The following is a 27,228-nucleotide window of genomic DNA, read 5'->3' on the forward strand; positions in this document are numbered from 1 at the left end:
ACTGACTAAATTTACGTTTTTGAGACCTGGTCAAAGAATACTGATTAAACATTTTCCCTCCTGTAGGCTTCACCCACAAGTGCAAAAAAATGTGAGAAGTTTGAGCAGCCATTTCTCATTGTTTTACTTTAGCTACTTTAAATAGGTGCAGCAGCAGAATCTCATGTAGATTGTAAGAGAGTCCCGTGTGCAGTGGCTTGTGAAAATGCCTCAGAGTTGTCTATTTTCTTCTATTTCCAGGAGTCGAGTGGGGGCTGCTCTTCCCCGAAGCAAACGGAGAATATCAGTCTCCCATTAACCTGAACTCTCGAGAAGCGCTGTATGACCCCTCCCTTCTGGATGTCCGTCTGTCCCCAAACTACGTCGTTTGCCGTGATTCAGAAGTGGTGAACGATGGACATACCGTACAGATTGTTCTGAAGTCGAAGTCAGGTATGTTGTGTCAGCCATATTGTTTATTCGGTTTATTGATGACTTCTTTTAAGGGCAACACCACTCAACAGATTTTTTACCTTAAAACGTGATGTTGTCTTTCTTCAAGACGCGAAAGGTGCTATAAGGGAGAAAATGCACACATACTAAACTTTGCATTGTAGAACATGAGATCTAGTAGTGTGACTTCAATGAGGCTGTAGCATCGCACCAGGATGACATTTCTAGATAGTAACAGTGTTCCCATATGGACGTAACGTTCCCCATGGACTTCTCTACCGTGCCGAGTGCACAGACCTCCTGAACCACAAAACCAACCCCCATCAGCCTTCCTGCTGACACTTTCTGCCTGCTCTGGGCAGGTGTAAAATGTCAGCAGATTTGATCCTGGAACCAGAGAAAAAGCTCTGGTATCCCTTGTCTGCGTGGTTGTGCCCATTGCAGGGGAAAGAACACGTAATTGCTGGTTGAGGGCATACCAGCGGGAAACGTGTGATTTGCCCCACTCATGCCTGCATCAAACTCTGCAAACATAGGGCCCTCATTTAAGGGGATTTGGCATAGGGCGGTGCAGCAAGTCACCTTGCTGTGCTGCCCTACGCCACGGTGAAAGGGCAAGAGTGCACTGCATTTATGCAATACAGAACTTTCCTGTCCTTTACCCCTGCGCTGGCGCCGTTTCTGCTGCTTAGCGCCAAGGCAGGCACCCTTGCACCATTGTGCAAAGGGTTACTTTGTTGTCAGCACGATTGTTGTTGTGAAGGAAGGGGCACATTCCTGCACAAAAGCAATCCTTGGAGTTGTTTCCATCTTATATAAGTGCTGCAGAATGCAGCACACTCAGAAGGAGGAAATAACAAGAAAAAAATAACAGAGTTTCTCCTCGTTAGGCCTCACCTTGGGTTGCGAAAGGATTTGGTGCTTCCCCAGGTTTACACCCACTTCAACATCCATGGAATAACTCCATAGTGGCTTTACATGACCTCATAGAAATGATTCTGTAATCTACGTCGCCTGAGTGTCACAAAAAGTGGCATTTCCGGTGATGAAGGGGGCTTGTAAATATGCCCCTCGGTGTCCTGCTTAGACAAGCTAGACAAGTGGAGAATTTACAGGGGACGCCGATACTCGCAATCTAGTGATGGTTTCACTCCATATCAGCTTTTCACAGACAAACCCATCAATTCAATGACGAAACATCAGTCATTCAGAAACAAGTCAGGCATCAATGAAAACTGTGAAGAGCCCAGCAAAAGCTCACCTTAGGTTGACACGTCCACGAAAGACTGCCAATGACTTGAATAATTAGAGCAACTGTTGGAATTGGCACATTCTCGTTGGCTGAGGCGAGGCCCTAGCCAGGCAGAAACTACCACTCCCGTTAGGGATGGGTGATTACACTCACTGTATAACTTGTGCTCACCCTTGAGTAAATGGCATTGAGCAGTCAGGCTTATCACAGAGGCAATGTGAAAAGCAGTGGCACAGCATTCTCAATAAATATACCGAACAAAACAAAAGAGACTTCACAAAATAAATTAAATTTCTATTCAACACACACATTAACTAACACAACATGAACAGCATGTATTTCTTGGCATAAATCACATTTGGATATATCACTAGCAGTACTCGGCCCAACTGTGTTAAAATTGAGATCAGTACCATGCACACTTGAGAAAGATCCTATTTTACCTTCCCAGCATCCTTATGTGGTGCAAAGAGTTGTCAGAAAGAGGCCTACCCAGGCAATTATTAAAATTCAATACTACACAGTTATTAAGGTGCACCCCAGATCACAACGATATCAGAGATGTATGCACACATATAATTACAACGGTTTTAAACAGCACTGTGGGCCAAGGCTGCACAAGTAAAAACTAATGTCAAATGCAGTATTCTTTTGGCAAGAATCAACATGTAAAGCAACACCACCTTGCAGTGTACTGAATCACAGGCAGTAACTCCCACACACTCACTCAGCATCGATTTTTGGTGCCACATATGTCAGGCAGGTCCGTATGGAACGCACTCGCACACACAGCACCGTAATGCGGTGCAACTGATATCCTGCAGGCCAGTTGATAATGCACATGCAGACCCTGTGGCAAAAGCCCTCCTCCACCTTTCAGCTAACCCCCGATTACCCTACACCCACAGGCTAGAGCTAAAGAAAACTTTCCCCCCTGATTATTATTATTATTATTATTGTGTATTTTATAAAGCGCGCAGCTACCCCAACGGGGTGTGCCGGCGCTAAATGATTAGCAGCAGGCTAAATGATTAGCGGCTGATTCTAGGACAAATGCCGACAGAGTCACACTTAGTCAGGGTCCCATGGAAAAAAGCAGGGGTAGATAACAGGGCAAATTAGACAGCAGTCGACAAAAATAGGTTTGGCCATTGCTTGGGAAGTTCACCCACAGTGTGCGGAGCAGAAGCAGGCTTAGGGTGACAGTCGTTCAATCAAAGGATACCACACTGTACTTTCCAGGACGAGCCAGTGCTGCAAAGCACGGGGGGTTACGCAGTCTCATGACCCACTTCTGATTGCTCTCTGAGCATTCCTTAGCCCAGAAAATTACTCTAACCACCCCGGCCTGGTCCAGGCAATGCTACCTGGCAATGCGGGTTGGTGAGAAGAGGGCAGGGCCTCCGCTGCCCAGTTGGCACAAAAGGAACAATTGATAAATGGGGGCTAAAGCAGGGGAGCCTCTCGGAAGAAGGAGGCCCTCCGTCAGACACACGTCAATCAAAGTAGCACCCAGGCAATCCAGGCACAATGGAACACAAACCTGCACCTCCCTGCTTGTTGATACAAGTCACACCAGACAGTTCTGGTTACACACAATAAAGATTTGCAAACTCTGTACCTCCCTGGAAATGAAGCACAACGTTTTGTGCTCATTGATCCGAGTTGCACCAGACAGTTCTGTTCACACACAATGAAGAGTTTCAAATTCCATACCTCCCTGGAAATGAGGCTCAATGTCTTGTGTGTGTTGAAGCATGTTGCATCGGACATTTCCGGTCACACACAAATGCGCAAGTTCAGCAGTGCTGCACGAGGTAGATTGAGGCACTACTATGGGTACGCTCTTACCTCTGAGGGTTGCAACCTGTGGATCGGACACTGCACGCAATGAGCATGCAGTTGGCGTGTCACATGAGAGAAATTCAGCACGATTGGCGAAGTGGGCCACGGGGGGGTCCAGCGACCAGTTAATCTGCTCACCACCAACAAGACACTTATGCATGATGTGGCCCCACGATGCAGGGGTCATATGCCTTAGATGCAGGCAGTACCTTTGGAGCTCTGCACAAAGCAATCCGGTCTTCAGGCACAATGTATAGTTCCATGCTTACACCACGCTACCAGTTGGGATCCAGCAGACGATGTCGGCACTTAAGAGGGCACCACTCTCCAGGTGTCACAAGTAGACAGTGTGGGTCTCTCGCAGGAGGTCTTTGATGTCTCTGAGACCTCCATAAGAGAATAGGGGACAAGTCAACAAGGCCTTGAAGAGCACACTTCAGGGTGCCACACAGCAGCAGGTAGTCAGCCTGGTAGTCAGCCTAGGCCAGCCACTATTCAGGAAGGGTCCATGGTCCCTTCGAATAGCAGTAATCCTCCTTGTGAACAACAGATTCCTCTGGCAGTGTGCACAACGCAGTTGCAGAATCTTCAGTCCCACATCCCCACAAGTGTATCTCCTCCCTGCTGAATAACGGCACCGGTAGCTATACTGCAGTGTGCCTTTGAAGTTGGGGGTGGTTTAAAGGGTTTCCTTTTGAACTGAACCACGGATGTCTACACTAAGTTTTAGTCCTTCCTGTCATGAGGCCGTGGAATTCAGATCTTAATATTTAGTGGGGCCATGATCTGGCTCCCAAGGGCCAAGTGTCAAAACATCTTCCTTTAATCTAGCCAGCAAAGCCCTCAAATGGCAGAGTTATGTCATTCCAGTTTCATGCCCAATGTTTATAGCTGTCTCTCAGGAATGCACAGATGTATTCCCTCAGACTCCAGTTTGGAGTGGAGTCAGACTAAAGGGCACACAAAGAGTTTTAGAGCAGAGAAATGCCAACTTTCAAGTAGTGCTGCGGCAACAAATGTTAGATGGAATACTGAAGAAATCAAACATTCATATGAGCCTTTTTGTAAACATTCATCACAGGAACAATAATGATAATAGCATTCAACATCTAACAATTCATAGTAGAGAATTAATACATTGTAGGCAGAAATGCAAATCAGTCTTCACTCTGCTCCTCATGGGAAGAGTCCGGCAGGAACTGCTAAGCCAGGCCGGACCGGAACTGCCAAGCCAGACTGGACTGGAAACAAGCCTCCTGGGACCGGTTTCGGGGTATCACCCCTCATCAGCCAGTCTAGCTTGAATTCAGTGGCGCAGCAAGCAAGGGACCTATGTCTGGGCATACCCTTCTAGAAGTGGCATTACTAAGCTATTAATCACTAATCCCTCTTTACCACAGAAGAGGGTTTTTCATTGTGAATCCAATTATACGAAACATTAAGGGGCTGCTCCACTGTAAGCCACTATTGCAGCTTGAAATACTTTAAAGCATTCCTCCATGTTAACCTTTCGGAAGAGCAGTCCTCCTAGGTATTGAAAACACATATGGGTGTTCTTCACTCCCTGGGCAGGGAACGCGTATGTGTACCTGCCCCGCCTTTCACCTACCACTTGCTTCGCACCCTTAAGACTTAACCCAGGGGTGTCGTAGTGGCAGTGAAAAGTAATGGCAGGCTTGACGCATGTTTAAAAACCTCATAAGTGAAAGTGCGCACCCACAGTCCTGCAATGGCCGGTAGGAGACAATGGTTGAAAACATCAGGTAAGCACCACTTCCTAATCTGTGTATGAAGGTGCATGCACTTTAACACTGTATTTACAGTGGGAAGTGCCCAGAGCCCTAAAGCCGCTGAAAGAATATCAGTAAATCCCGTGAGAAAAACTAAATGTTTTGGGAAACACTACCAAAAGCGTGCCAGGTCTAACAGCAAACAATAAACCACTTAAAACAATTTATGATGTAGAGTATAACATGCTGCTTGCAGAAATGCAGCCTTTATTATTTTCAGAAATCCCAAGAGCCCAACAAACCAACAACAACATGGTACAATTCTTCCAAACGTCCATACAGAGCACAAATCCCAGCTGCACAAGAACAAATATCTCTTCTCAATGGACACTCTTCCATAACAGCCTAAGTACTTCTCCGTGGGAGGAGCTGTTTTCCCTTTTCACATTGGTCACACCTGAAGACAATCACACATTGATGCCAGTTTATTGCTCTTTGTTGAACAAGGCAGGACTTTCCAGCATATTCAGTTAATGACTCTATGCATATTCATTTCTTTGGTAGAAACATTTGGTTTGAAATATAGCTTTACTGAAAAGAATAGAAACAGAAACTCAATTTGATAACAAAAACGCATATCTATGTAAATTCCCATTGAATACTTTACCTATCATATCGTTAACATGGCTGTTCCCAAACCTCACCATTACATGGATCAACACCAGCACCAAATTGGCTTTGACTGTTGTTAGGCCTTCATTACAAGTGGCCCTGCTGTATTGCACAGTGATACCATATCCGGTATCACCCATACTGCATAGTTTTACCACACCTTCACAGAGACATTAAGACGGTAGCTGCTGGAACGAAAAATAACACTTAGGAATCATGGGTTTTGCACTGTTTTCCGCCTATTATTCCCCATTTGCAAGCAGTATTACCACATCACTTGTAATCCCCGTGAAGCTAGTAACTCCTGTGACCGGCCTCATAGTGATTACTGGACCACTCGTAATGAGGGCCTTATAACCGGAGACTAATCAGGTGAGAAGAATGGCGTGTCGGGTGATTCTCATGTCGTTACACATTAGAATAACGTCTAGAGCAGGGAAAATGTTTCTAGCCAGTGTGTGATGCTCTATACGTGCTCCACTGGCAAATAAAAACCTATAGTAAGAAACACACCATGAGGGCAGGAGTAAGGTGCTGCCTGACGTTCGTACTTTAGAAGCATGAAGAAGACAGACGCATAGGACCAGAGATGTAATATTAAAAATAAATGCAAAATTCAGCTCACAGTTTTGTCAAATTTATATTCTACCTAGGTGCCAATTATAGGCTACTCCGTTATACTTTAGATCTGGGCAAGGGACAGCATTAGCAGTCTCTCCAGACTTACAAATAAATACTGCATATACTACTTGCAGGGAGAGGGGCTTTTAGTAATCTCTTTTCAGCCATTGCTTGTTAGAGTGTCATTCAAATGTTGATGTCTAATGGACAGCGTATATTACAGTCTGGCAGTGGTACCGCCGTGGTCAAGGAGTCTTCGTTTGCCAGTTTGATAGGTCTATTTATATTTTGGAGCAGGCTAATGTTCCTGTTATATTCTCCCTGTCCTCAGCTTACATCTCATGCCGAGCTCGTGCTCCTCAGCTTGCATCTCGTGCCAAGCTCGTGCTGCCCGCTTCTGTTACGTGGCCAGTGTTCGGTCCTAACGGCGGTTATTGCCCGTTTGGTCCCGGTCTTGCTGGTCGGGTTTTTATGCTCTATCTTAAATAAACTACCTAACCAACGTGACTTCGTTGTACAGCCTCGTCTTTCATTTACAACATTTTGGCGACTTCGAGTCAAAGGCGAAGGCGGAGGGTAGCCGAAGGAAGAGAAAGCGGAAATTGACGAACTACACGTTAAAGGAGAAAGAGAGAAAAGCGGAAAACCCGACCAAAAGAGAACACTGGCGATCGTGTGAGAAAAATCACATAAAGAAGGGAAGTACTGTAAGCCTCATCGGAAGGTATGTTCAAAATAACTCACCGGGGAAGGATATAACTCTGGGTGAAGCCTGACGGAGCAGTAACTGTAAGCCCCTCAGCCCGTCAACGCAGACAACAGCGCATCGGCGTCATAGCTGTTAAAGGGGAAATTACACTTTAAATAGAAAGGCAATATCGGTGTACCCCACCACTGGGTGAGACTAATTAAAAGGGCAACACGCTCAAGAAAGTGAAGTACTTTCGATTAATGAAAAGGATAGCGCACTCGAAGTGAAGTGCATTTAAAACCAAAACAAGCATCAATTTGAAACGACTAATTTTCGAAATGCTGACAACAGTGACACACTCACTTTAAAATAATTTCATCACACAGTGTGTCATACAACAGCAAATCAAAACAACAGTGACACACACACTTCTATTCGTTATACCTCGACATCTACAACAGCAGTACACAGAAGTTCAAATCCTGATTTATGTTTCCTCCTGTTCTTAATATTTAAACTGTTTATATTGCTGTGACCTTAGCTCAGTGTATACACTATGAATATAAGCAATACCATCCAAGCCCCTGTCCCTTTCTTGAGTGCCCCGGGTGAGCCATCCATGGAATGGGATGATTGGTGTGAGGCATTCAAGAACTACATCGTAGCCTTGGATGGCACAAAGTTTTCTGCCATTAGAAAAAAAGCTTTGTTACTGGGTGCTTTAGGGAAGGAGGGACAGAGAATTTTTAAGTATTTACCGAGCCCGCCCTTAGATATTGATGATGTATATAAAGATGCTTTGTTTAGATTATATACTAGGTTTGCTAAGCAAGAAAATGTAGTGATGCGCAGGCATAAATTTTACACTGCTCCTCAAAAAGAAAATGAGACAATTGATGAGTTCGTCTCTAGGCTAAGGGAACTTTCTATAAAGTGTCAATTTGGTAATATACAGGACGAAATGATCCGTGATCAGTTGATTGTACAATGCCTTAGCAAAAAAACACAAGAAAAGCTGTGGGCAGCCAAAACCCCACTCTTACAGAGGCTATCACAATTGCTAAGGTTGCTGAAGAGAGTGACAGATGCATGAAAGAGCTTAAGAGAATACAACATGGGCACGCCAGCAGTCAAGAAATTGCAGCGTTGCAAACAGATGTTCCAGAGGGCGTTAGTTTAATACAAGGGAGACAGACAAATAGAGGGGGAAAGGCCACAACCTCGTTTAACAAGAGTGGGCAACCAAACAGGTTTAGACAGACCACACGTTCCTGCAACAGGTGTGGTAGTCCTTTTCACCTAGCTGATTCAAAAAGTTGTACAGCTTTGTCTAGAGATTGCTTGAAATGTGGAAAGAAAGGACATTACGCACGTATGTGTAGAACAAATAGTTCCAAAAAGGTTGCCATGATTGAGAGTGAAACCACTGATGATGAGGCGGAGGTAATGATGATTACATCTGCAGGGAGCCAAGAGATAACTGAAAATGTTATTTTATCTCGCCCTAAAGCAGATTTTGAGTTGAATGGGTGTGTAATAAATCTAATGGTGGATACTGGGTCACTATATACAATCATTCCAAAGAGTTTGTTTAACTCCTCATGCAAAGAGTCGAGTCTTATCAAATCTGATATCACTCTGAGAGGTTATCAGGGGGTGAGCATTGGTGTTCTTGGGTTCTTTGAGGCCAGTATTAAGTTTAAATGGAGAATCACTCGAGGGAAGGTTTATGTGTCACCACACGGCCCTGCTATTTTGGGATGGTTACATCAGTACGAGTTAAACATAAGGGTGAACCCAAGAGCAGATCCACCTGTGATGTGTGTAGATGATAATTGAACCAGTAGAGGCCACGCAATGGTTGAGTCCTGTAGTTATGATAAGCGTGGCTAAAATACCACCCGAGTGACTTACCTCACTCACCTACAGTTACCCAAAATAAGTCAGCCGGACAGTGGAGAAGAATAAACAAAGCAAGTTTATTAGGCCACAAACTCCCATATGAGAGGGCCCTATATCGACCTCACCCCTAAGAGTGTGCCGAGAAGGACTGACTCACATCATCATGGTGATACATTATATTACGAGAAGGCAGAGTAAACACGCCCATAATGGAAAAGTACTGGTCCACCAGGAGTGTGGACAATGGCCTCATACAAGAGGCATCTGCACCTGTAATAGCAACACTTGTTATCATCTCCCAAGGACACAGAGCCAGGCCGCTACATCCCCAGCGCATGAGAACGGCCTGATAAGGAGTTTCGCTAGCAGGAGCTTCAGCTACAGTAAACCAAGAAATGCATATATGCTGACACGAGGAGTTATTCCTATTCCTACGGGAGGGGGAATGAGCAAGTACAGTTTGCACGCAGAGAGAAATAATTCAAAATGGTGGCACACATGCTAAGCTAAGAACACTGCAAACGATATCACACGCATAAGTGAATAACTGCATAATGAGAACATAAACGTAAATGCGTAAATGCAAGTAATTAGTTAGACACATTCCGCTAACTCATAAGCATAATGTACGAAGGGGGCGGGGCTTGGAATTGACGCCTATCAGACCCTCCTTTTAGCGGACTGTGGCTAACACGTTTGTTTCCATTTATTAACCAAAAGGAGGGCCTTTACAGCAAAATCTATGGGCTGGGCAAAACTGGAAAGACATACTTAAACCAGAACATCATCATGAATGAGTATCAACCAATTAGCATCAGTAAGCTCAACAGCATTGGAGACAGGGTATTGTTTCAATCTTTTCGTAGACTTTTTCATATTGCTGGCACACATGGAGCAACAAGGGGGAAGGCAGTAAACGCAGAGGCAGCATGACAGTAGGAAACCTATAACACCTATAATGACCATGAATATTTTCCAACCCCAGGAAGAGAAAAGACCCCACAACCATGTCTGTAGGGACCAGGTACCAGTATCTTGATGAAGTTCAGCAGCCAACCTATGAAGTTTCTGCACAGCCAAGTTAACTGTCGGGGCGGAGTCAGGAATATACACGCAGCAAGACGTCCCGATGACGCGGCAAGCTCCACCCCTATCTGCCAGGATGACGTCGAGAACAATTCTATTCTGAATCGTAAATAATCTCATAGCCTGCATCTCCAGTGACATATTAGCTGCAATATCAGCTTCAGTATTCACTACCTTTTCCATAACCCGTGAAAGACGTCTGATGGACCTACTAATAAAGATAGGGCCCCAGAATGGCAACAGGCCTTTAGAAAAATCGTTAAACTGCTGTCCAGCGGTGTCCGTCTGATCAACGTCATCAACTTGAAGATCCCTCCTTTTTCGCTGTCCTTGCACCACATCAAACCTCCTATGTGTCTTATGATAATCCGAAGGTGCTACATAAACAGGAGGGAGTAAATATGCCAGGTAACATGTCCCACCCCAACCCTCAGGCAACCACAGGTACCCGTTATCTCCACATACAAAGTAGACATTAGGGGGAGTGACAAGCGAAGGACTAAGGGTCAGCCGAATCGATGTCGTCACATTACAAATACTGTCGCCCACCTTAATCGGACCTCTACCCTGTATACAGAAATAAGGCGAGGGTCCCACTACTGCTAGGGGCACCAGAGAATGACCACTACTGTTTGTTGCAGGAGGGCGTCGGTATGCTAGAGAAGAGTTTAACTGTAGAAAACTCTCTCGTACCTTATCAGTGTCATTAGGTATCAGAAATTTGTCCAACTTTTTCGAGCAAGTCTCTAAAAACTTTTGGTCGAAACGTCCATCAGTAAATAATCGTCCAAGGGATGAGGGAGGCAAAGGGCGTACTCGCATCGTCAGTGTAGACTTACTGTCGGGGAGTCGTGGGGTGAGAGAGTCAGGCTGCTGGAAAAACTTCACCCTACCTATCAAGATATACCAGCCCACGCAGCTATTCACAGGGGTCAATTGCAGTGCCAATAACCTGTCCTTCTTATATGCTGCAGAAGGAAGCAACCCACATACCCAGCAATCTGTCACATTGTATACAGCGTGTGCATGATGTAGCGTTTTTATGAAGACATTATCACGGTAACCTTTTCTCATACATTGTTCACCATAATCAACAGTAACCATATTATGTTCTGGTAAGGGAGAAGGGGTAGGAACCAATTTGTGGACGGGGTAAGCTTTATCCAGAAAAAACAGTATTCCAAGCATTATCAGAAAGACAATAATGAGCACCACAATAACCACAATTTTGCTTTGTCGTGATAGGGCACGCCATGGTGAATCTTGTTCTGGTCTGCGAGGGGCAGCAAAAGGCTGTTCCTCATCTGGTATTGGACGGCCAAAAGGATACATTTCTGCTAGAGAACGGGGCAAGGGATATCCTAAAAGTTCAAAAGCTAGGGACACTGCTAAAAGTTCAGACACTCCAAAACCGGCCAGAGGGGTTCTTCACCCTTCGATGGGCTGTTCTCCCTATGTCCGTTAAAGCCTCATAGGCAGGCTTTCGACTTCGCAAACCCTATTCCCTCGACGGAGTCACACAACTGCAGTGACTCAGGAGCACAGAACTTGGGCCCACGTACAACTGTAATGTTCCATTCAGCAATGTCTCAGAAGCAATGTCTCAGAAGTGCACCAGGGCTCCTTTCAGCAGTCCATCCCTATTGCTACAATAACCTATCGACTATAGTCCACTCCTAGTCCCTATCTCAGCCCTTCTTCCAGTGCTCAATGCGTTTGCCTCTCTTTCCTGGGCCGCAAGTTATAGCGAGTGCTCCCTCGCACTTCGGGGTCTGAAAACAGAATTGGTGGGTCGTTTTGAAAGGAGGTGGCTTCGGTCGCTTGAGCACCGTGACCGATAGAACCCTCGCTACTCGTACTCAGGGCTGGCTTCCGTTCTTTTTCGTCGTGCTCCTCCCCAATCAACACAGCATCAGAAAAGGGGAGGTACTTAGGCAACGATTCTGTTTCGTGATCTGCAATGCCACCTCTTACCCATGCATCATAGGGTAAAGGTAGTGGAACTTTCCTTACGTGGGAGGCATGCGTCCACGCCTTTCGACCCTCCACTCGAAGTGCGGTGCGGGTGGTGAGCAGCACCAATCGTGGCTCAGACCACCTGGGCTCCAAACAGGACTTCCGCTGGTACTTCTTAACGACGACCCAGTCCCCTGGGTTGATGCCGTGGCCGGGCCCCTCAGGCAGCGGCTTCAGTGTGTCTGCTACCTGCTGGTGAACAGAATGGAGATCTTTAGTCAAAGCATACAAGTAGTCTGTCAACATAGGATATTCTATCTCTGAGAAACATTTAGGTCTAGGAACTCCCCACACATTGGCGGGCCTGCCGAATACAACTTCGTGGGGAGAAACACCTGTCTTGGAATTTACTGTAACTCGTGTGGAGAGTAGAGCAAGGGGGAGAGCGTCTGGCCAGCGTAGCCCAGTACTTTCCTGTATTTTGGCCATTTTCAATTTCAGTGTACCATTAAATCTTTCAACTAAACCCGCAGCCTGTGGGTGTAGGGCTGCGTGGAATTTTTGAGAGATTTGTAATCCCTTACAGATATTTTTCATCAGTTCAGCATTGAAGGATGTACCGTTATCACTCCAGATCACTCTAGGTAACCCGAACCTACTAAAGTATTCCTTAATCAACATTTTAGCTGTCGACATGGCTGTACAGTCTTTTGTTGGAAAAGCCTCCACCCACCTTCTGAATGCGCACACCACCACAAGTACATACTTAAGGTTGTTCACTCTTTCCATTTCAATGTAATCCATCTGTATTACTTCAAAGGGGTATGTTGGGGGTGCAAAATTACCCACAGGGACGGGTGTTCCCTTCCCAGGATTGTGTCGTAAACAAATCATGCACTGTTGTACCAAACGTGTGGCCACCCTGGAAATGTTCTTATTACTCCATACTGGGTCTAATAATTTACATATTCCCTTGGCACTTATATGAGCTGGTCCATGAGCCATTGTCACCACTGGGAGGACATATGCATTTGGGAGCAACCATCGTCTTTTGTCTGTCACATCCGTCCAACACTCATCCGAGTCCAACTGCCCCTTTCCATTCTTCCATTCCTTCAGCTCCTCCTCAGTCACTTTCTCTTGTATGTTCCGCACACTCTGTACAGTGTCTGCAAACATGTTAACGTCTGGTACCCATCTAGCCGGTCCAGCCACAAACATCCGCGGGAGTCTGTTCCTGGCAGTTTCTTTAGCTGTCTGATCTGCAAACGCGTTTCCCCGCCCTACGTCATCAACCACCGCTTTGTGTGCACTGCACTTTATTACTGCTAGCCGTCTGGGAAGCGTTAGAGCCGTCAGCAGGCGCAATATCAATGGGCCATGTTGAATTCGTTGTCCGTGTGATGTCAAAAATCCCCTCTCTGCCCAAAGTCTTCCATAACTATGAGCCACGCCAAAGGCGTATTGGCTGTCAGTATAAATGTTCACATCCAATCCTTCACTCAGTTCACATGCACGCATCAACGCTATTATCTCTGCAGCTTGGGCTGAGTTGTACGGGACTCTAGAAGTCTCCACCACTGTTTGTAATGTCGTGACTGCATATGCTGCTGTTGTGGTACCGTCCGCTAGTTTAAAACAAGACCCGTCGACATACAACTCTCCGTCAGGGTCATCTAGGGGCTTATCCATCAAATCTACTCTCCCTTTTGTCTCCTCCTCTGTTCGGAACAGGCAGTCATGCACTTCACCATCTTTCTCATCTGAAGGGAGAGGCAACAGTGTGGCTGGATTCAGGGTAGCGCATCTTTTTATCGTTACATGTGGGGCAAATAGTGTCATCTCATAACCAGTCAGACGAGCGCTAGTTAAATGCTGCGTCTGTGTTCTGTTCAGCAAAATGTCCACTGCATGTGGTACCATTACCGTAAGAGCTGAACCCAGTACGAGCCCTGCCGATTGTCTTATCGAGACTGCAGCAGCCGCTGTAGCCCTTAGACAGCTCGGAAGCGCTCTTGCCACGTTGTCGAGCATTGCAGAGAAGTAAGCACACGGTCTCTGTTTCCCCCCAAAATCTTGTGTTAAGACAGACAACGCGCAACCTTCCGCCTCGTGCACATAGAGTACAAAAGGCTTCTGGTAATTGGGTGTTCCCAAAACGGGTGCAGAACATAGAGCAGTCTTCATCAACTCAAACGCTTCTTGGCATTCAGGTGTCCAAGGTAGGGGCTCGCACACCTCTTTTGTGGTCAGATACAGCAGGGGTTTCGTTAGTAAAGCATAATTAGGTATCCACTGGCGACAGTACGATGTTATGCCCAAGAACGCGCGCACCTCTCGCTGTGTGTTAGGTACTGCCATGTTAGTTATTGCCTTGACGCGCTCTGGTGTCAGCCTTCTCCCGTCCTTCGATAGGAGGTGACCGAGGTAGGTGACCTCCTGTCGACAGTATTGGAATTTAGGGAGGGACACCTTGTGTCCCTTACGAGCCAAATGGTGTAACAATTTAACAGTAGACTCTCGGCACCCCTCCTTAGTATCGGAGGCGATGAGAATATCATCCACGTATTGCAACAAGACATTTCCTTGCGGGAGCTCCAAATCATCTAACTGTGCTTTTAATGCTTGGCTGTAAATACTAGGGCTTTCTGTATAGCCTTGAGGAATTCTACAAAATCTAAAACTGCGGCCAGCCAATGAGAATCCGAAGAGGTACCTGCTATCTGGGTGTACAGGTATACTAAAGAACGCATTCTTAAGGTCCAACACTGAAAAGTATTTAGCTGAGGGGGGTATCATAGTCAAAATGGTAGTAATGTCAGAAACCACTGGGTACTGGGGCTCAACAACCTTGTTAACATGGCGTAAATCAATCACAAAACGATAGACATCAGGTGTATTCTCACCAGCGTCACCTGAGGATCTTTTAAGTATCGGAAGTATTGGACTATTACAGATATTCGAGTCCGTTTCCTCGACTACCCCCGATCCAATCAAATCCTGTATAATCTGCAACAGAGCCCTCTCACCATCTCTAGAGATCTTGTATTGAGGTATGCGAGGCAGCTTCGCTCCCACCTTAACATTTATGGACACCGGTGCAATGTCCATTTTTCCCACATCAGTATCGCTACTGGCCCACAGACTCGGGGGGACTTCCCTGAACTCAACTGGGAGGGGCTCATCCTTTGAAAAACATTGCTGCGCACGCGCGACAGAAGGACCCATCGTAAGGTACACACCATCCGGGGAACAGTAAATCGTAGCATGCAACCTTTTTAACAAATCCAAACCCAGTAAATTCTCACCACAATTCGAAGTCAAGAGAAAGGAGGAGTCAACAGTGAAGGGGCCAATCGTAAGTGTCAAGGGCTTAGAGATGGGGTTAACCACCGGGGTACCAGAGAACCCCACTGAAATATTAGTCTTGCCAGACAGAGCCGCCCCCGGAACCTGAGAACGTGCTACAGAACTTTTCGTAGCACCTGTATCCAATAAAAATTTCTGATGGGATCCCGACAAGTCTGCCGTTACATAAGGCCCACGTTGATCAACATCCACAGAAACAGGTCCCTCACTCTGCCCTACGCTGTCCTAGTTATAGGAAAATCCTGTGAAATCATCCATGGCGTACGCATCGTTGTAGAACTGTCTATCCCTGCCGTCATCGCCCTCCCTCTGAGAATGCTGTCTATCCTTTCCTCCATCAAAATAATTTCCTACCGGTCTCCTGCCCTCCTCGGACTGTCTAGTGTCTCTACTCGCATCTCCCCGACCTCGTCCTCTACCAGGTCCACCCTGGGACCGTAGTAGTGGACAATCTTTCCACCAGTGCCCTTCCTGTTTACAGTTAGCGCACTGGTTGGGTCCCAAACGCTCTCTTCTCTCTCCCCTTCCGAAGCTACTTCCTCGACCACCTGACACGGGCGGGGCTCCCCGTCCTCTGCCCTTCGCTACTTGCTGCAACAAAACCTTTGTCTTCAAATCTTTCGCCTTCTTTTCTTGCCTGTCCTTATTCTCATTCTCTCTATGTTCATAATACTGGGCCATGCTCAAAATTCCTGAGGGGGTAGATGTTGTCCATGTACTCTCTGACGCTTGCAGTCGGGCCGATATTTCTGGCAGCAGATTCGTAACGAATCTGTTGACAAAAAGACGGAGCCCTCCATCTTGAGAGATATCTTGTCTGCTAAAATCCATCTTCAAAACGAGTGAAGAAATCTGAAACTGCCTCATCCTTTTTCTGTTTGCAAGCCGTTAACTTATCCCAATCTACCTTCTTAGGAGGAATGAGTGAATGCATATATTTAATAATACGCCTGGGTAATGCTAGTATCTCGGGCTTCGGCTTCTCACCTGGCTTTCGTTCCTTATCCCAATCTGTAAATTCTTCCCAAGTTCCGCCTAACTCCTCTCTATGTTCCGAGCCCTTCACCTGTCTCCACACATCCACGGGGACCAATAATCCGAAAAACAGTTCAATATCTGCTAACGTCATTACTGTTGAGGAGGCTGCCTCCGTTAATTCTTTGTAATAAGCCGTTGGATTTTTCCTTGAGTCGGGTAACTGCGCCTTCAGAGCTAATACCTCGCTCCTTTTCCAGGGCGTATACACCCATTGTTCTTGGAAATGAGCCTCTACACGTGGTCTAGTCACTACCAGGGTGGTCGGGTCTACTATTTCAGATACCTCAGGGTGAAATATAGGGTGTACTTCACGCATTGGATGTATCCCCGGGAAGTGGGTCTCACCTGTCGCTGTTAGCTCATTCCTGTACTCCAACAAATACCTCAAACTACGGAGCACTTCCGCTGCTCCAGTATTAGCCCTGTCTTAATATCGCGGAGAATCGCTGGCGCCACACCACCATATCCCTGCTCCCATAGCGCTATTAGGGTCGTTGACATGTGCCACAAAGCATGCTGTTGCATCAAAGGCTCATAATCCTTCATAGTAGACCAAATATCCTCTAGTGAATAAATATTATTCCTGGCCCATTGACAAGCTTGATTAGCTACCCTGGTCTTCTCATCTAGGGGTACAGTAGCACGTGTGAGTAACTTTCGTACCTGAGTAAATAGTCCTCCCTCCGCTCCTCTAGCAGGTGTTCGCAACGCGCTCTGAGGGGTGGCGCTGGCAGAAACAGTGGGGATAGCGGGGCCGGCAGAGAACACCGGGGATAGCGCAGCAGACGCAGGGCTCGCCGCCGAGAAAGGGAGCAAGGGTGCCGTGGTAGAAGGGGAAGTAGGTCCCCCTGCAGAGGAAGCAGGTGTACCGGACAAGGGAGGGGCACTGACTTGGGGAACTGAAACCACCGCCTGTGGGGCGGAATCTCCGAGCACGGGGTACAGCGGCTGTGGAGCATATGGGGGAGGGGGTCGGGTGCTCAAAATATCTTCCATCTCGTCTATATCCTCTTCCTTTACCACATAGCACTTATTTTCCAATAACCTAAAACGCCTATCTGCGCGCTCAATCCGCAGCTCATTCTCTTTCTTAGTGTGTTCCCTCGCCTTCTGCGCCATGGTCTGTGCCGATCTTTTCTGAGCTACCTTCTCCTCCCTTATCTGCCGTTCTCGTGCCTCCTTCTGCCACATTCGCAAAGAATCAAACATACTCTGACGGCTGCGCCTAGCAAACAATTTGTCTTGTAAATAGTCTAATTTTTCTGCGTCAAAAGAGCCCAGCAAAGGCCACTGCAAATCCACATTATCCATTGTATACTTATGCCACAAAGAGGAAAACAAAATAGGAGGTAAGCCATGCTTGACGTACATGTCGAAATTCGGAGAGCCTTCCTGCGGGGCAGGTTGGCTCTTAGCCAATCTCACATCTGAAACCTCATCACAACACCCGAAACACCGCAATTTACTAAAGCACGGCATTTTGTTCTCTTACAAACACACAACAGCACAAAAAAATAAAAATTCACAGCTTCAATATGCATATATCGATCAAATAGAATCCGCACCAAAACACGTGTTACCACAATGGGACAAGGCCCGTCGACCAAGTCCTGGGAAACCTGGACCCTACCGCAGACTGAACAGCACACACCCGCTGTTCCGAGACTGGGAAACCAATCCGTTTCCCGGGCAGCACTACAAGTCGGCAGGCGCCACACCGCGCGGGACCCGGCACTCTCCCGCAAATCACCACATTAGGTGTTCGGGCGAGCCCAAAATCCTCGCGTAGCAAGCCGCTCACCAACCCGCAGTACTATCCAGTCGGATTTTCACAAACCAACGTTCCCCAATCTCCATCAAGTCTGTCAGAGCGCTATCTGCACCCTGAGTTTCCCGGAGCACACTAGCCCCAGAAGCACACCGGCTCCTCCAATCACCAGAGACACACCGGTCTCACGGAGCACTCCGGCCCCTCAATCACCGGTCGGACCACTTACCTTCCGTGCGCGGTCCCGACCTCTACCGTTCTCCACTTCCGGCTGGCTGGACCAACACGGTCAGCTCCAAGGTTCCGCCTTCCGGACTCCGGCGTAGGATCTTGGACCGATACCTCCTCCGATCAGCAGGGTGGGGCAGCGCTGCGAGAACCAAGCTCGGCATCAAAGTGGGTACCCAGGCCCACCGTGCCGACCAGGGGGTCTCCGGCCTTCTGCTACCCACTTACGGGTGAGAAAGGTCCTAATCGCGGAGTCCCTGTTCGGGCGCCATCTGATAAGCGTGGCTAAAATACCACCCCAGTGACTTACCTCACTCACCTACAGTTACCCAAAATAAGTCAGCCGGACAGTGGAGAAGAATAAACAAAGCAAGTTTATTAGGCCACAAACTCCCATATGAGAGGGCACTATATCGACCTCACCCCTAAGAGTGTGCCGAGAAGGACTGACTCACATCATCATGGTGATACATTATATTACGAGAAGGCAGAGTAAACACGCCCATAATGGAAAAGTACTGGTCCACCAGGAGTGTGGACAATGGCCTCATACAAGAGGCATCTGCACCTGTAATAGCAACACTTGTTATCATCTCCCAAGGACACAGAGCCAGGCCGCTACATCCCCAGCGCATGAGAACGGCCTGATAAGGAGTTTCGCTAGCAGGAGCTTCAGCTACAGTAAACCAAGAAATGCATATATGCTGACACGAGGAGCTATTCCTATTCCTACGGGAGGGGGAATGAGCAAGTACAGTTTGCACGCAGAGAGAAATAATTCAAAATGGTGGCACACATGCTAAGCTAAGAACACTGCAAACGATATCACACGCATAAGTGAATAACTGCATAATGAGAACATAAACGTAAATGCGTAAATGCAAGTAATTAGTTAGACACATTCCGCTAACTCATAAGCATAATGTACGAAGGGGGCGGGGCTAGGAATTGACGCCTATCAGAGTCCTGTAGTTATCACACAGAAACCGGACAATTCTTTGCGTTTCTGTGTGGACATGAGAAGTCTAAACAAGGCTGTGATAATGGACAACTTTCCACTTCCCAACATAAATGAAATTATTCTAAGTTTGGGTGGAGGCAAAGTTTTTTCGAAGTTGGATCTTCGCAGCGCATACCACCAGATAAAACTTCACCCGGACTCAAAGCAATTTACATCGTTTATCACCCCGGAAGGGACATACCAATTCAAAAGACTTCCTTTTGGCCTTTGCTCTGCGGCAAGCGCATTCCAAAGGATCATCACCGACGTTCTCAAAGACATTGAGAGAGTAGTGTTTTTCCAAGACGATATCCTAATTCATGGTTTAAACGTTGATGATCATAATGTTATTTTAGACAAAGTCCTCACCGCTCTTTCAAAGGCTGGTTTGACCTTACGAAAAGAAAAATGTGTGTTTGCTGTTGGGGAGGTAGATTATTTAGGATATCATGTGTCTGGCCTTGGGATTCAGCCAAAGAAAGATCTAGTAAGCGCAATATGCAATGTGTCTGAACCTGATGATAAAGACAAATTAAGGTCTTTTATGGGCATGGTGGAGTACTATGCAAAATTCGTTAAAAATTTTGCAGAGAAAGTAGAACCCTTGCGAGTCATCATGCGGAAAGGGAAAAGTTTTACATGGGGAGCTGACCAAAGAAATGCTTTTTTAATAATCAAACAAAGTATTTTGGATGCCAACATTCTCTCAAGTTTTGTACAGTCGTTTCACACCACTCTCACTGTAGACGCAAGCTCTGTTGGGATCGGTGCAGTCCTTACACAAAAAGGTGGTGGTAAACAGAACACTGTTGCGTTCGCTTCACGTTCCCTGACTGAGACTGAAAGAAATTACTCGGTCATAGAGCGTGAAGCATTGGCGGCTGCATGGGCTACTCGGTATTTCCGGGTGTATTTGTGGGGGATCACATTCACACTCAGAACTGACCACAAGCCACTGTTGAAGGTTCTAGCCCCCGGGGGTATTAGGAATTGCTCAGGGCGGTTAGCGAGACTTGCTGTCAGTGTCCAAGAGTTTACATGCAATGTGGAATACCTACCAGGTTGGTGCAATAGTGTTGCAGACTGCTTATCGAGGTTGCCTGACACTAAAGTACAGCCTAAAGAGATGGTAACTGAGAGTGTAGTTGCGTTTTTAGATGACCTGGAGAGCGATTTACCCTCCTCCATATCTAAGGAGGAATGGATGGAGGAAATGAAAAAGGATCTTGTAATGGAAGGGTTAATTAAGATGTGTAAGGAAGGGGTGTCAAGGCAAAGTACGGTCTCACCTGCTCTTAGGCCTTATGTCCAGTTACAGGATGAAATTTCTTTACTAACTGAGTTCATTATTGTGCGGGGTGAGAAATACATACCACCTGTTTCCCTTAGACCCCGCATCATTGCCTTGGCGCATGAGGGCCACCTAGGACAAACCCTTACTGGCAAGCGCATTAATGCTGACTTTTGGTGGCCGGGAATTGATGCACAGGTAAAGAGCTGGGTTGAACAATGTCAGTCGTGCAAAGAGTCGGAAAAGAGGTTACAGGTTCGTGCTAGTAAGGATACTATGGGACAAATCGTTTCTGATGATGGTGCGTGGCAGAAGATCTGTATTGACTTCATAGGTCCTTTTCATGACCTGCTGGATTCAGAGAAGTTTGCTTTGGTGTTGGTGGATTCGGCTTCAAGGTGGGTAGAGGTTGCTTTTATGAAGAGCATCACTGCTGAGTCCACTATTAAGGTATTGGATGAGATTTTTAGGCGAGAGGGAATCCCTTCAATAGTGTTGACAGATAATGGCACACAACTCACCTCAGCAATCATGGAGAATTATTTTGTGTTTTTGGGCTTAAAGCATTTGCGCACGTCGCTTTACAACCCACAAGGGAACGGACTGTGCGAGAGGGTGAACAGACTTATAAAGGGCACTATGCAGCTTGCTTTAGCCTCTGGACAGTCAGTGCAGAAGGAGATTAAAGAAATGTTATGGGCATACCGCACAACAGTTCACAGCAACATGTCCACTACACCTTTCGAACTCATGAGAGGGAGGCCTGCGGTACGAAACTGATTCCTACTTGGCTACATGGGAAAGTAGAGAAGGCTGGCCATAGTAAACCGGGAAATTATACTTCCACTAACATAGCTGAAGGGGATTTAGTAAAGGTGAAACCTGGCGGGAGTCAGAATATGTTCAACAAGTTTAGAGGACCTTACCAAGTGAAGTCTGTGGTTGGTAACTACATAAGACTACAGAATGGACAAACTTGGAATCTCCGCAGGGTAGCTCTTTACCAGAAAAAGGCAAATCCAACCACTCATGTGCCTGTCACTAAAAAGATTGTTGCTGGAGAAGATTGCAGACCGATTCGCAAGAGAGTTGCTCCTGCTTATTTAAAAGATTTTGTGTAATTTTCGCTTATCCAAGGAAGGGTGTGGGGTTACATGGTCCCCCAAGGAAAAAGTATATGTTCTAAACAATGTCAATTTACACAGGAATGTATGTGCTAAGCAATGTCATTTTACATGGTCCTGTGTTGCTGGATTCTTTGTTCTTAAAGTGTAAACTGCGTGTTCTAAGCAGTATCTTTATTTTATGTTTTAATATACATTCTTGCCTAAGTTGTTTTAATACACTTTCCTTTTCCACTGTTTAAGGAAAGGAGATGTGTTATATTCTCCCTGTCCTCAGCTTACATCTCATGCCGAGCTCGTGCTCCTCAGCTTGCATCTCGTGCCAAGCTCGTGCTGCCCGCTTCTGTTACGTGGCCAGTGTTCGGTCCTAACGGCGGTTATTGCCCGTTTGGTCCCGGTCTTGCTGGTCGGGTTTTTATGCTCTATCTTAAATAAACTACCTAACCAACGTGACTTCGTTGTACAGCCTCGTCTTTCATTTACAACAGTTCCCCATTGGGTGATTGTGGTGTGAGGAATTGTGAGTGATAACATATTTGCCGTCCGTATGTAAATGTACACTGGAACTTCTACCTCAACTTTAAGTTGCCATACCAACCTACACTCAATAGTTTGCTAATGCAGAGGACATGTTGGACAAGAAGTACTTTTTCAATTAGACCGTTGCAATAAACTGTGTTGGTGAAAAGCATGATAAACAAAATACCATTATAGAAATTATTTTATTCGCAAACAAACATAAATCCATAAATGTTTTAAAGATTATTTATACAATATTGTACTTTAGAATTAAGCATACATAACTCTAGGGAAACATAACCATTCATAATTAATGGCTTCTATTTTTATGTTGCATACTATAGTTTGTCAGGCATGGCTTTAGATCCTCCCCCAATCAATGTGAAGAATGATTTCACCACTTTCAGTCACGTCCCTCACATGCCCACGAAAGAGGTAGTTTGATCATGCACTTTAGCAACTGGCTGTCCCAGTGCCCCTCACGATGATTGGTGAAGCAATGCAGCACCATCTGGCTCAAGAATGTGACAGAGGGAAAAATCTGAGGGAAAATCAAAAAGTGTGAAGTTTAGTCATTGGGTAAATCTGCGAGTGGTAGGCTCATATGAACTGTGTTTTAATTGTATTTGCTAACAGGCACAGTGGCGTAACTGGCCACGCTACCACCCCTGGTGGTCCCTGCCTTTCCCGCCCAGCGGTGGACGTAGAGCCGGGGTGATGCCGCTCTCAAAACTCGTGCCGCCCGGGGCCGACCACCATTGCTACACCACTACACAGGCAGCCAGTGCATGTATATCAAGGGTAATTGTAATTGGTCACTGGAAGATGAGACCGGAAGCTCTTTTTTGCACTATTAGCAGTTTACTAATTTGAGTGGTGCTTCTACATGTAACAATTTGCGGGAATTAACAAAAGACGTGTTTCAAAACCACATAGATAGAATACCTTGGTTCAAAAACAAAATGAAACAACTTAGCAAAGTCGATAGTTCTGTCCCAGTTAAAGTGAATTTGTACTATTTGTAATGGCAGTACGTTGTGTGATTGAGGATACTCAAATACTTCACATACACAGACAGGCCATGGGGTGGATGTTAATGCTGAGGCATGTCAGATCCAAGAGTTTGAGATCATAATCAGCAGACTTCTGACAGTCGGAGACCATCAGCAACAGACTATCTCCAAGATGGTCAGAAAAACAGGCATTGGCCCTAGACAGCCAAGTTGTCCTCATGCAGGAATGCAAACATTTATGACCCTACAAGTCCCAACGTGTTTACTTCTAGCTGACCATCACTATCACAACATGGAGACAACTCAAATTAGGAGAAACACAACTAACAGTGTAATTTTAACATTTTGAGGTGCTTCCCCATAGATATTGAAGCTAGACAAGCAGAAACTGAGGATTAATTTACGAAAGCCTGTGCTAATTATTGCAGGGCATACGTTGTGGAGAAGTAAATAAAGACAAATTGCACTGGAGACTAGATTGAGGGTGTGAAGTTCACAGAACTGAAATATGCTGACAAGATGGATGTTGGTGTTATTCTCCATCATGCAAAGTGTATATAGTTTTCTGTTGGGAATATGTACGTTGTACTACTATTTAATTTGAAGTAGTGTGGGATATGAGATGCCAATATGATGATTATGTGACATGTCAAATGTGTTGAAGAGAACGCTTTTGTCGCATCTCATATGAACTTAGCTTGCAATGGCTACAGGCTATGCATGCGACTTTCAAGTAGTATGTAGGCCCTTTAATTTATTATACTAAAATGGCCAGTGCGATTGTTGCTATTGACTGAACTGGCAAAAAATCACTAGCAATCGCTTTTCAAGAATACATGCCTGCATGCATCAAACAGTCGCCTATTGAGTTAACTTGAATCAAATGATGTTTTAGGAATAAAACATGACCAATGGTAAACCTGGTACATATACTTTCAATATCAAGCCTAAATGCTTCAAGCTGGTACATAGTGCTCGGTGGCTCCATGTTTTGTGACTTTTTCAGCCAGCTTTGTTTTTAGCAAAAAATTGTTCACAAGCCAGAACTATGGGCATGATAAAGTTCAGACTGCCACTGACAGACCGGCGGTGGTGGTTCGACCAACTGGCATCCCTTTGGTCCGACTGCCGCATTATTGTGCAGGTGGTCGGAGCCTCAGCAGTTGGGGGGAAGATTGCTGCCTCCAACAGGATCTGAGATTCTGTCGGGGCAACAATAGGAATTAACAGCCTGATTCATCATTCTCCCGTTTTCCGAGCCCCTAATAGCGAATCATAAGGAATCGCTATTAAGGACTTGCAAAACGGTATTCATGTAGGAATTGCAAAAAATATTGCGATTCCTACATGTTCCTTATTTGCGATTAGCAAATTGCTAATCGCAAATAAGGAATAACTCCCCATGCATTCCTATGGGCCTATAGGCCCATAGGAATGAATGGGGAGTTATTCCAATCCAAAGTTTCTTTATTTCGGTCTTTTAGACCATAAAAGATTCATACAAGCAATTACAAAAATAACAATTTAACAACACCATTTAAAATTGCATTACATTTTTAAAATACAGATAATAAATGCATTTTAGCAACACCATTTGAAAGGTGGCTGACATTTTTTTTTTTTAAATACAGTGGTAGTAGACTTCAATTATGTACCAAGTATAAAAAATGAATTGGAAATCGGTTAAATGCCCTATAGGAAAGATTATAGAGTTAAAAAAGGGATGTTTCTGAAGGGGAGAAAAACATTCACAAATTCACCAGTTAAGAGGAAAATTGTTTTTTCCTTAACTGCCACGCAGCCATAATAAATTTAGCCACTGCAAATACAATATAAGGCAAAGTGCTTGTTTTAAGAATTCTATACACAGACAAATAGGAGCTGGATCCCAGGTTCCTACATGTAGGCTTCAAACAATTAGTGCCTCACCCATGTCAACATCCATATTTTGCGTAGACTGGGTAGAGGTATAAATTATCAATCCTACCTTGGATATGTCCAATAACATAAACCAAAAAGGTCTGGATGTATTTTTTCAATTATAAAAATAAATCACACAGGACCAGATCATTCACCAACAGAAAAAGTGTGAGAGATAGAGAGAGTACTTCACGGTAGAACAACCCGAGGGGGTTCCCGGTTGATGATTCCCGGTATACCCACTTCTCATCATTGGCGACTCTCTCTATTGTGAAAAGACAAACGTGCACTCAACAGAAGAGTGGTGCGGACGTGAGAATAGTGAAGAAAAAACACACAAGTAGTGATCAACATTGAAAAGTGTACAAATACACGTAACGAAACCCCAAACAAACCACACCAACAACAAAATTGGGTAGTGGTGCTTTGCTTGCTGATAGCGTTTTATTCTGATGCAGCAAAGCACTACTAATTAAAATTGGTTACTTATATACCAACACAGTTTCTTATCCTCAAGCCGACATGTTTCATCGCTCTTTCTTATGGCGATTTCATCAGGGCATATGAGGGGTTTATTATTCTCAGTCTTTTCACATTATACTGGACCTGGAGTGCGCTATGTCAGCACATACCAGCGTCACTCCGCAGGACTCCGTGCCAAATGTTCACGTGTCCGTAACCGTGACTTGAACCAATCACAGTCACTAGAGCCGCGTCCCTCCGGCGCTTCCGACGGTCCACATGTGGGCACCAGCCAGTATTTCCTGGGTTTAATGTAGGCCGGGCAGAAGAAAAAAAAATTAATTTCCTCCTCATCATGCATATTACATCCAGGACAAACTCTATCCCCCCCCCTTAAGCCAATTACAGGTGAAGGTTTTTAGGGGCAAAGTGCCTAGCCTCCACTGTATGAACAGTTTCCTCGCTAGGATGGGGTATATAATGTCCATAAAATCTTCAAATTCATAGGAATTCTTAAATTCCAGAAAACGTTCAGTCAGGGTGCCAATGGTGGTGGCGGACGTGTGAAGAGCTAAATTAGATTCCTTGTGAATTTGCACCAGGTTTTTGTGAGAAATGGTTCGACAACCATGCTCCGGGTCCTCCCAAAGCTCCTGCAGTTCCAACCTATACAATTCCTTTTTGACAAAGGCCAACCATGGGATTCTATCGCGTTTATTCAGACTCATCACATGGGTAAGATCATGCCTGTAATGGGCGAGTTCACTGGTGGTCCATAGCCTGTGCCAGAATCTTAATGGCTTAGACTCCAATTCTATGGCGATGGAAGGTAGTCCCACATCTAATCTTAAAGGGAGCAAAGGTGTACTGCGAGGGAGTACCAAAAGGCGTCTTAGGAAATTATTTTCCACATTAACCAATTCACGCCCCGCTCTATACCCCCAAAGCTCGCTGCCATAAGATGCAGCTACCTTGGCTTGAGTTTTATAAAGCTCTAAAGCCGGGCTTATAGGTTTAAAGGTGGAAGTGTTCACGGCCTTAAGTATTGCACCTGAGAGTTGACACAACTTCAACCGGGATTTTGTTATTTGGGGTTCCCAGGAAAGATTCCCATGCAATGTTACCCCCAGGTATTGAAAAGTTGTGACTCTTTCCAGACTAGCTTTGCCCAGGGTGGGGTTTGGTCTTGTCTTTGTGGATGGGTTAAAGATCATGAATTTGGTCTTCTCAGTATTGATCTCAAGACCATGTTGTGAACAGAAGAGACCAAATCCATCTAGGATCCTTTGTATCCCCATCGGGGATTTGG

The 27,228-nt window shown here is 45.6% G+C and overlaps 1 protein-coding gene across 1 annotated transcript in view; it reads left to right on the forward strand.

Moving 5' to 3' along the window:
* CA8 (carbonic anhydrase 8 (inactive)) overlaps positions 1-27,228 on the forward strand; it is a 698,424-nt gene that overhangs the window by 142,023 nt on the left and 529,173 nt on the right. The window contains exon 2 of the mRNA XM_078685647.1: positions 241-432. Coding sequence (XP_078541773.1) covers positions 241-432 — 192 coding nt within the window. The remainder of the gene's footprint in view (positions 1-240; positions 433-27,228) is intronic.

Source organism: Lissotriton helveticus, chromosome 4_1 (assembly GCF_964261635.1).
Source record: "Lissotriton helveticus chromosome 4_1, aLisHel1.1, whole genome shotgun sequence".
Lineage (NCBI taxonomy): Eukaryota > Metazoa > Chordata > Amphibia > Caudata > Salamandridae > Lissotriton > Lissotriton helveticus.